A 10,369-nucleotide genomic window follows, 5' to 3' on the forward strand; every position below is an offset into this window, starting at 1 on the left:
ACTGTGAAGATATCGATTTAATCGTGTCTGCTTCTTTTTACTCCAACCACTGGTCCTTGGTTTTGATTGATTGTGTGCAAAAGAATATTCTTTATCTGGACCCTATGTATGGTTATGTTCCAGACACGAAATTCAAGCAAGATATCAATGTTATAAACCACATCATTTGGTATAATATTCTCAATAACAATTTGGAAACGCCAATACCGGAATCCATACCAGACTGGTGCATAATCACATCAGAGAGATTTGAGTTTTCTTTTTCGCGAAAGTTACCAAGGCAGAGAAACGGAGTGGATTGTGGCATATTTGCGGTAATGTACTTCTTATACATAGTCAAGGACGCCGAATTCGATTTTTATCCTGGTGACATGATACAAATACGCAAATGGTTTTATCACCTTTTGACTTGCAGTATGACGTACACACACAATTACATATCTTGGATTTTGTCGAAACTAAACAGCAATCGAATTGGTGGCATGCAGATTAAGAAAATCAATTATCTGACAACTATTCCTGTGAGTCATATGTCATAAATGTCACCTTGTCGTTTCTTTATTTTTAATTATTACCTTTCATGAATTTTGAAGCAACTAACTTCTTAATACCTACCAAAATCTTTTAGGATGCTGGCGTTTCAGAAAAATCTTGCGCTTCTTCGATAATAGATACAGGCACACTATCTGAGGAACACCATAATTCAAGTAAATATCTATATTATAATACCCGTGTGCGTCTGTCTGTCACGCAAAATGGTACCGTACCGTAAGTAGCGAGACGCGCTTAAGTGGTATAAAAAGGATGGGCGGACCCGTGGATTCTTCCACGGGCCATCGACTAGTCTAATCTATTGCGTTTATTAACAGTTTCTTTCTTTTTATACTTGAATGTCACAAAAAATTTCCATCTGCTTTATATTTTAGGTGATTTGCAAACTTATGACTTTAACAAGATGAACGAAGAAGGAAAGGCTAAAATGATTTTGTCTGTTTTGTTTTGCCCCGAATTTGCTATCGACTGTATAAATGAAAACGAAAGTGTAGACGAAGATGCGTTTCGAAGGATGGTCGAACAGGATCTTCCAAATTGCATAAGTGACGAATCATTCGATATAAAACTAATTAGGAGATTTTGCCTAAAAGAAACTTATGGTAAGCTGTGCAAATACATAAAAGATGCAGTTGAATCACGGAAAGAAAGTTTGTGTGGAAATTGTAAAGCAGAGTTGGTCGAACCACGCTCTTGTACAAGGTGCTTAGTCAGATACCACGACATTTGTTTTAATAGCACAGATGGAAATATTTGCTTTAGTTGTGAGAAATTTTTGAAAAAACGTAAGTTTTTTTACAAAAGTTTATAATACAGAAATCTATAATTATTTTGTCATTACATTCTCAAAATAATGTTACCATATTCCATTAGGAAAAGAGGAGATGGAAAAAGCAATTGAAGAAGGTATATAGCCGGCATCATATTTTTTTGCCACTTAACTCGCTTTAATTTTTTATTATTAGTCACTTCTGCTTCTTAGAACAACGTGAAAAAAAAGAACTAGAAAGGTGGTTTTGTCATTGGCGGCTGCTGTTAAGAAAAATGGCACATGACGGAAGTTTGATGGATATTGTGCAAGAGTCAAGTGATCCTGATAACAATAAATTACTTGCGATTTGTAAGTACGAAGGGAAAAAGTACGCCCACGCGCTGGAAGAATTATTCAACACATTTCCGAAATTCGAAAAGGAGTATAAGTTATATGCCAATGATGAAACTGAACCAAAGGAAAAAATTTTACATTTTGTCCATCACGGTTATAAGGAGAGCTTTGACATTGGTAAAACTACCTGTGCTAGATTAGAACATATTGTTATGCGACTCGTCAATGCGTATAAGTCATGAACCGGTAACACGACTGATGTATTTTTATTTTTGTTCTAATTAACTTACTTGTGTTGGTTCAAGAACTTTCATTTTGTAAAAATTCAGAAAGTTTGGTATATGGAGATCTTTATCTTTATATACTGCAATTTTAATAGTACAGTTTTTAGTAGTGTTTGGTACACTTTACACGTTTTTTTTGTCTCCGTCATGTCGTGGAATAAAACCGGAGTTTTGTTTGCTTTGAGTTTTTTTGTATTTTTGCCACGATTATGTACTATATTTACTTTTTGCAAAATAATACCTTTTTGGTGTATTTATCGTGATTTCCGTTATTACTGCCGGCAGACTAATATCTCTCTTTATTCTGCCGGTAGTTGATTACTGCCGGCAGAATTAATAGCCCCCTTTATTCTGCCGGTAGTTACTGCCGGCAGACTATCTCTCTTTATTCTGCCGGTAGTTGGTTACTGCCGGCAGAATAAACACCCCTACTTATTCTGCCGGTACCGGCAGAATATCCACGTCCTTTATAAAAACTGAACTTACCTCAATGTAGGTGTAAAAATGTTGACTATTAAAACAATATACCGTAATTCCTCTTTTTAGCCCCCGGGGGGCTTATTAAATTCTGGAGGTTTAGACAGGGGGGCATAATAGAAGGGGGCTAAATAAATAATGGAATTTTAAACGCAAAATCTATTTTTCAAATTAATACATAATGTTAACTTCATCTGTTTCATCATCATCTTTGTGTAACAGAAGAAGTTCTGCGTCTTCTTATCCAACATTTCAACGAGTCACAGAAAATTGGAAGATGGACTTGTTGACTGGAACATACACAGCCCGTTGTAAAATAAAGTACCATAGATATTTTGCTAACAAAACTTGGGGAGACAAAATTAAAGCTGCAGCATATGGCTATCGTTGTATATGACGTTAAATCAACGAATAATATCGACTTTCTTTTTGACAACTTTTACTCTTTTATTTTATTATTTTTTTTTAGGGGGGAGGCGGTCAAAATAAAGGGAGGTGGCTAAATAACTTTTCAAGTTGCTGGAGGGGTGGCTTATTAGAAGGGAGACTAAATAAAAGGAGGGGGGTACAAAGAGGAATTACGATAAATGAAATTCTCTCATTGACACTCTCAGAAAGCATATTTTTTCAACCTCACATGGCTCATGTAAGGTAAAAGTATCCAAGGTGCAGCAACAATAACGTGGTAGCTTTTTTCCCCAAGCTTGTATATTAGCCCAGCTTAGTGCCGAAAAACTGCCATTATAGTTGCGGAAAAAAATAACAATCTGCTCAGTACCCCAACAGAAACCGCTTCTGGGGAGGTTGGTGCCTAATAATCTGTCCAGTGACTTTTTCATAATGGCTATCTCGCAGTTCTTTTCTACCCCTTGCGAAAGAAGAAGATAGGGTCAGTGCAGTGTTTTGCTTATCTGGAATTATCTTTGAGAATACAATTATTTAGTTACGTTATGTCAGTAAAAGATTAAAGAAAAACTTACCTTAGCTACTCTATAGCTCCATTTTTGATAAATATTCTTTTATAAGTATTTCATGCATGTTTGTTGGCTGCTCATATACGTAAGAGTCCGCTGAGGTTTCTTTTCTTTTCGAATCATAAGAAGATCTGAAGTCTTTGAGGGCAATAAATAAAAGAGAATTTTTTAGTCACAGATAAAAAGAAAAAAATGTAAAAACATGATTGTGTAGCAATAAACAGCTATTGTACTTTAGGTACTTCATGTCTCTTTTAGATGGGGCGAGTCATCAGAGGACAACGTAAGGGTGCCGGTAGCATTTTCAAATCTCATACAAAGAAGAGAAAAGGAGCTGCAAAATTACGAGCTCTTGACTATGCGGAAAGAAATGGTTACATTAAAGGTGTTATAAAAGACATAATTCATGATCCAGGAAGGGGTGCTCCATTGGCAGTTGTCGTGTTTCGGGACCCATATAAATTTAAATTAAACAAAGAGTTATTTATTGCAACAGAGGGAATGCATACCGGACAATTTGTATATTGTGGAAAAAAAGGTAACTATAATTATAGCTAGTGTGTGCCATCCTTATTAACGAGGGTGCCGATAAGCCGCATACGCCGTAAAAAGTGCGGACATTTTGGGCGAGTTCTGCGTTTTAAAAGAAATTCAGGTATTTGCCCGAAAAATACTGCATAGTCGGGACTATGCGGTTTTTTTCGGGCAAACAATGCCCGAAAAAAAAAAGATTTACCATAAATGACTCAAAGAATTATTTAAAAAAGTATAAAAATTAAAATGAACTAACTATATGGTAGCTAAGTTTTTAAAAGAACTGTTTTTATGGCTTTTGATAAGATTTACTTGATAAATAACTTTTATATAAACTTTATCACCTCCTTTCTCTTCAAGCGCGTTCTTACAACTGTCGTCCGCCATGTTTATGTTACAAGGTGTTGCATTTCGAGAATGTTCCAGGCGTGTTCGGGAAAGTGCGGGTGGTTTCGGCGGCCAACCGTCAATTTCATTTGAAAAGTCGTCACCCTCTTCCTTATTACGGGAGTTTAACAAAAGTCTCTAGCGAGGATCTACAGTACAGTCCAGATGTAAGCGTACGCGTACGCTCAACTTGCAAAAATAATTGCTTTCATTAAAAAAAACTAGGATAGCGAGTTCCTTTCAAATTGCGTCAAAATAATTGCTTCGTGTTAAAAACAAAAGCATAGCAAAAAACATTGTTTAAAAACAATACTCTGCCCTAGAATAAATTAAACGCGAAGGCCATTGAATTTTTAAATTTTTTAACAACGAAACTAATTATAGTAACGCGATTTTAATCTTGATTTATTTAAAAAACACAAGCTCTTTTAAAAAACAACAAATCCAATGATCTAAATATTTTAAAGGAAACTAATGCTACTTTTAAAACTTTTAGTAATATTTCTTTATGGTCGAAACATACTTTTTAACATGCAAAACTTTTAAAAGTTCTTTTTATGAAAAGCAACGTTTAGCAACGCAAACGGAAAAACCCTATGTTCGGGACTTTTCCCTTTGCGATAAGATTTCGAAAACAAATTAGATTTTAATACTGAAGAAAGAAAAAATCTAAAAATATAACTTTTGACATTTTATAGTATCATGCTACATTTTATTGTTAAAAACATTGTCTTTGTTTTTTCTAGCGCGCAACAGCTCTATCTCTTAAAAGATTTAAACAATGAATCTGGCTGTCTATTTAGTTTTCGCGCAAAAAATGCGATCTAAAAAAGCTTTTCTATAGCGGTTTTTCGTTTTTAAACTTTTAGCGATCTAAAAAAACATTTCTATCACCGTTTTTTGTTTTTAAACTTTTTAAATGCGATCTAAAACAACATTTCTATCGCCGTTTTTCGTTTTTAAACTTTTAGAATGCAATCTAAAAAAGCTTTTCTATAGCGGTTTTTCGTTTTTAAACTTTCAAAATGCGATCTAAAAAAACATTTCTATTACCGTTTTTCGTTTTTAAACTTTTAAAATGCGATCTAAAAAAAACATTTCTATCGCCGTTTTTTGATTTTAAACTTTTAAAATGCGATCTGAAAAAACATTTCTATCACCGTTTTTCGTTTTTAAACTTCTAAAATGTGATCTAAAAAAGCTTTTCTATCAAAATTAAAGTTTCAATCTTTGTTAAAATATAATAATTTCTATCGCTTAAAAGCTTTATTTAACCCGCGCAACCAACAATGCCTTCTCGCTAGTTTATTTAGTTTCTATGCAAAACTGTTGTTTAATAAATATATTAAACAATGGTTCTTCGTGTCACATTGATAGAGTTGATAACATATGCAATATGCTATTGGGAATAGTTATGTTAACACTATTTGACAATAGTTACGCGCAGTTATAATAGCTATTTTTTCTTCAATAATCTTTTGTTTATTACATCATCATCATCATTCTCGGCTTAACGTCCGTTTTCCATGCTAGCATGGGTTGGACGGGGTATATTAATGACCCTCTTCCAATCTGATCTAGACTGTGTTAATTCCAAACTCAACTTCCTCTGTATCAAGTCTGTCCTTATAACCTCCTGCCAAGTCTTTCTCGGTCTGCCTCTGGGCTTTGCCCCAGGAACTATCAAGTCTCTACACTTTCTTACCCAATTATCCTCCATTCTTTCCAAGTGCCCCAGCCATTTCAATCTTCTTATCTGAATAACATCTTTAATTCTACGGATACTTAGCGTTACACATACACCTAACCATTCTCATATCATTCCTTTCTAAACGGTGAAGATCTTCCTGCTTCACTGCCCATGTCTCCTTACCGTACAACATAACACTTACACAGGCCTCATACAACCTGCCTCAATTGACAAGACTCTGCTAGTCAACAAAGGAAGTAACTCTCTGAACTTTTTCCAAGCAGAACCTATCCTGCAAGTAACACTTCTTCCAACACCCCCTTCACTGCCCAACATATCACCTAAGTAACAGAAGTTCTCAACTATCTCTAACGAGCCACTGTTGTACATAATTAAAGCTGGAAATACTTCATTCTCTATAATCTCACCTTTGCAACGCTTGCATACAAACTGAATGTCAGCTCTTAACCTTCCACCAATACTACTGTACTTCTTATGTACCCAATGCTTCCAACTCTGACAAAAAATTGAGTTACTACCAACCCCTTTCCTGCAAACTCCACAAGGCCACTTTCCAACTACAAGATCACACTGGCTGCAATGCTACTAATCATGACTTTAGACTTTGCTGTGTTCACCCTTAGCCCTTTCTCTTCTAGTCTTTTCTTCCACTTCTCAAACTTTTCAACTAATTGTTCCATCGACTCTGCTATAAGAACCAAATCATCTGCATACAATAACTCTGATGGACAACCTGTTCTGAACTTCATCGACAGCGCTTCTAAGACTAGAACAAACAGCAAAGGACTATAAGTACAGAACCTTCTTGTACACCAACATTTACACTAAATTCATCACGAAGTGAATCGTTTACCCTGACACGACTTCTAGCATTGCTGTACATAGACTGTACCATTGTAACTAGCCACTCATCCACACCTAATTTTCTCATAGCCCACCAAATAACTTTATGTGGCACTCTATCAAAAGCTTTCTCTAAATCTACAAAGGCAAAATAGAGATTCTTTCTCTTTCCTAAATACTTTTCCTGAAGCCTTCTGAGTAAAAATATTGCATCTGTAGTGCCACACCCTGGAACAAAACCAAACTGCATCTTATCTATATCAATTCTTTCTCTAAGCAACATATCAATCACTCTTTCAATAACTTTCATTACTTGATCAACCTACTTCAAACCTCTATAGTTACCTCTTTCTAATGCATCACCCTTGCCCTTGAAACAATTCACTATTACACTCAACTGCCACTCACTCGGAGTAGCACCATCCTTTATAATCTGATTAGCAAGAGTTGTAATAAGCTCAACTCCAATATTTCCAGATGCTTTTACCATCTTTGCAACAATACCTGATGCTGGTTTATATATTTATAATTGTTTTTCGGAGAAATAAAGTTAAAAAATAACTTAAACAAAATAAGTAAAAAATAAAAATAATCTTTGATAGTAACGAAATATTATTTTAGTAAGGGATTTTATGATCCATCCTTAGCATTGAAATGTTGAATATCGTTATTAGCCACGCTTCAACTTTCCGTAATGTATTTTACATTAAATATTGTTTGTCCCACATGTAGTTACAAAGTTTAATTAATGACTTACTCACAATTTTTCGCAGGCCTATCAATAAGGGGAGAGCAATTGCTCTTGCTCACGCAAAGGCTCTCCCAATTCTAAGAAATGAGAAACTAGCTGAGCCATTAATTGCTCCCCCAATTCCAAAAAAAGTTTTTCTGGCTGAGCAATATCAATTCATCTCACATGGAAATCAATGTTCTCTTTCTTATAATTAAAGTAAAAAAGAACCAAAATATATAAAAAAAAAATTAAAAAAAATAGATAAAAAGACTTTGTGATAAAATATGCGTTTACAATCTTATTCTATTTATTCAGATTGCTCGCCAAGTATAAATTATTGTAACCTTGGGGGAGCGATTTATTGCTCTGGTGTTATTTTCTTATTGATAGGCCTGTTTTCGTACCATGTGAACTTTGTTGGAACTTGGTCTTCGCATGTTTCTTATGCCAAAACAAACTAGCTAAGGTAATATACATCCTAAAGCAACAAACCTAAAAAGGCGGTTGGCCTTTAAATATGCAATTTAGGAGAAAGTAAATACATAGTTTTTATAAACACGAACTGCTGCACTAAGAAACATCCAGAGCACACAAAATACGAATACTTGGTAAATAGATAGTTAAGAATACATATGAACGGGGAGCCAACTCCTTAACTTTTGTTTTACCTACGAATATCAGTTTTTTTCCTCTTCTCTTCAGCCCTACAACAACATATCTGGTTCTCCAACATTGGCTCAGGTTGTTTTAAAACTCTGTATGTGCCTAGTTTCAATCTCTGCCCAGGTTTATACTTCGATGGGTACAGAAAGTACCTAGATGTTTATTTAAGAATTGGTACCAAAAATAAATTAGAATATTTCCCGTGAAATTGCGCAATTTTTTATCAATGGGAATTGTCGCGACTTGAAGTGCCTACTATAAGTTAGTTTTGTGAAGCTTATTTCATAATAAAATAGATATAATGCTTGGTGACTTCTCTCAGATGTAGTTGGTAAATGCTTTAAATATCGGCATGTACCTTTTTCTATTGCTAAAAACAGGCGAGACATTAGGAAAACATCAAATATCTTTGTACATTTTGGTTAGCTATTGTGTCTAGTTTCATAATCATAGCATTTATCGCTTTATTTATTTAAAAAGTCTCAAAAGTGCAAGTATATATTTTGATCATCAACCTTTCATCTTGTATTTACTTTTTTCAATCATCCAGTTTATGCTCAGCGCATGTAAAACCACCAGCGTTTTCTTGTTCTTTTTTATTTTAGTGGCACCTAGTACAGATAACTGTAACAATATACCTTCGAAAGTCTGTTTTTTTTAGAAAAAATCTTATTGGTTCAAGAATAACAGATTTTTGTGCAAATTTAGCTGAAACAGTCCAAAGGATATGGTTTTTATGACATTTCTCGCGATTGCATCATTAGTTTTTTCTGATGTTTTGCACGAAAATAAGGAACACCCTAAAATGTGACAAGTCAGTTTTCTGAAAAAAAATCTTATCGCTCAGAAATGGCAGATTTATGCGCAAAGTGAGCAAACGATTCAATCATTAGTTTATTCTGATTTTTTACACAAAGATAGAATAATTGACTCTCAAATTTGACGAAGTGGATTTGTGGGCAAAATGAGTCAAATCGGTTCAAACGAACTTTTCCAATGGATTGAATTATTTTTTTTTTTTTTTTTTTTTTTTTTGGTGTTTCAAACGTCTACAATTTACCCAAAATACCACTGCGTAAAGTCTATTTACTTCAGTTTTCAAACGAATTTGAACATTCTATTTGTCGTTTCTGGTATTTCACATATAAAAAATGGCTTAAAAGTGGTTTTCCTCAATTTTATTATGGTTATAAGACATGTCAAAATTTAACCACATAATTCTCCATGATATTGTGTGTATTTCAAATTTTTACTACATCGTAACAGACATTGTTTATTTTTCTATTCGTCATCATTTCAAAGAGATCTAGGGAGTAGTTAGGAAAAATAGCCAATATTTAAGGTTGAGATGTTATGAGACTATTGTCCTATTTTAAAAAATTGCCTGAAATGTTTTATCGTTTACACCACAGTTTACATATTGTTCCATTTTTTTTAATCAGCTACTTTACAAATTGGGAATATCTTACCAGTTGGTGCTATGCCTGAAGGAACTATCATATGTAATATCGAGGAAAAATCTGGTGATCGTGGTAAATTAGCCCGTGCATCTGGCGATTATGCAACTGTTGTTTCACATAACAGAGACACTAGAGTTACAAGGATAAAGCTTCCATCTGGCATAAAAAAAGCAGTTCCTTCTTTTAACCGAGCCAGTGTTGGCATTGTTGCTGGCGGTGGACGTATTGACAAACCATTATTAAAAGCAGGTCGTGCATATCACAAATACAAAGTTAAGCGCAATTGCTGGCCTAAAGTTCGTGGTGTTGCTATGAACGTAAGTCGTCCTCCGCACAGTCTGATAAAGTGTTTTATACTTTCAAAAATAAAGAAACTAAATTCAACATAAATTTATTTTATAAATTATTTTTTATAAATTTTTCAGCCTGTTGAGCATCCTCATGGTGGTGGTAATCATCAACATATTGGTTTCCCTTCAACAGTTAGACGTGATACCTCAGCTGGTCGTAAAGTTGGTCTCATCGCTGCTCGGCGTACCGGTAGGATTCGAGGTACTGCTAAAGTCAGAGATACTGAAAAAGATTAGCCGACGTGTCGATAAAGTCCGTTATTTGATGACGAATAAAATAAATCCAAAGTTAAAAA

The 10,369-nt window shown here is 34.5% G+C and overlaps 2 protein-coding genes across 2 annotated transcripts; both read left to right on the forward strand.

The window, feature by feature from the left end:
- The first annotated feature begins 966 nt into the window (after positions 1–966).
- LOC130636137 (uncharacterized) lies at positions 967–2,260 on the forward strand. Its single transcript, XM_057445763.1, has 3 exons — positions 967–1,337; positions 1,426–1,458; positions 1,535–2,260. The coding sequence occupies exons 1-3, from the start codon at positions 980–982 to the stop codon at positions 1,897–1,899; spliced, it is 756 nt and encodes a 251-aa protein (XP_057301746.1). The 5' UTR covers positions 967–979; the 3' UTR covers positions 1,900–2,260.
- Positions 2,261–3,149: 889 nt separating this feature from the next.
- LOC130636136 (60S ribosomal protein L8-like) lies at positions 3,150–10,369 on the forward strand. The gene is made up of 4 exons (XM_057445761.1): positions 3,150–3,307; positions 3,651–3,930; positions 9,706–10,040; positions 10,149–10,369. The coding sequence occupies exons 2-4, from the start codon at positions 3,651–3,653 to the stop codon at positions 10,308–10,310; spliced, it is 777 nt and encodes a 258-aa protein (XP_057301744.1). The 5' UTR covers positions 3,150–3,307; the 3' UTR covers positions 10,311–10,369.

The sequence above is a fragment of the Hydractinia symbiolongicarpus genome, chromosome 3 (genome assembly GCF_029227915.1).
Source record: "Hydractinia symbiolongicarpus strain clone_291-10 chromosome 3, HSymV2.1, whole genome shotgun sequence".
Taxonomy (NCBI): domain Eukaryota; kingdom Metazoa; phylum Cnidaria; class Hydrozoa; order Anthoathecata; family Hydractiniidae; genus Hydractinia; species Hydractinia symbiolongicarpus.

What these genes read in the sequence shown, in the direction of transcription:
- LOC130636136 (XM_057445761.1), top strand. Translation starts at nt 3,651, where the DNA reads ATGGGGCGAGTCATCAGAGGACAACGTAAGGGTGCCGGTAGCATTTTC. An exon ending in TGTATATTGTGGAAAAAAAG is followed by an intron (nt 3,931 to 9,705) that starts GTAACTATAATT and finishes TTTTTTAATCAG; the next exon opens with CTACTTTACAAATTGGGAAT. An exon ending in TTCGTGGTGTTGCTATGAAC is followed by an intron (nt 10,041 to 10,148) that starts GTAAGTCGTCCT and finishes TAAATTTTTCAG; the next exon opens with CCTGTTGAGCATCCTCATGG.
- LOC130636137 (XM_057445763.1), top strand. Translation starts at nt 980, where the DNA reads ATGATTTTGTCTGTTTTGTTTTGCCCCGAATTTGCTATCGACTGTATA. An exon ending in TGAGAAATTTTTGAAAAAAC is followed by an intron (nt 1,338 to 1,425) that starts GTAAGTTTTTTT and finishes ATATTCCATTAG; the next exon opens with GAAAAGAGGAGATGGAAAAA. An exon ending in GGAAAAAGCAATTGAAGAAG is followed by an intron (nt 1,459 to 1,534) that starts GTATATAGCCGG and finishes TCTGCTTCTTAG; the next exon opens with AACAACGTGAAAAAAAAGAA.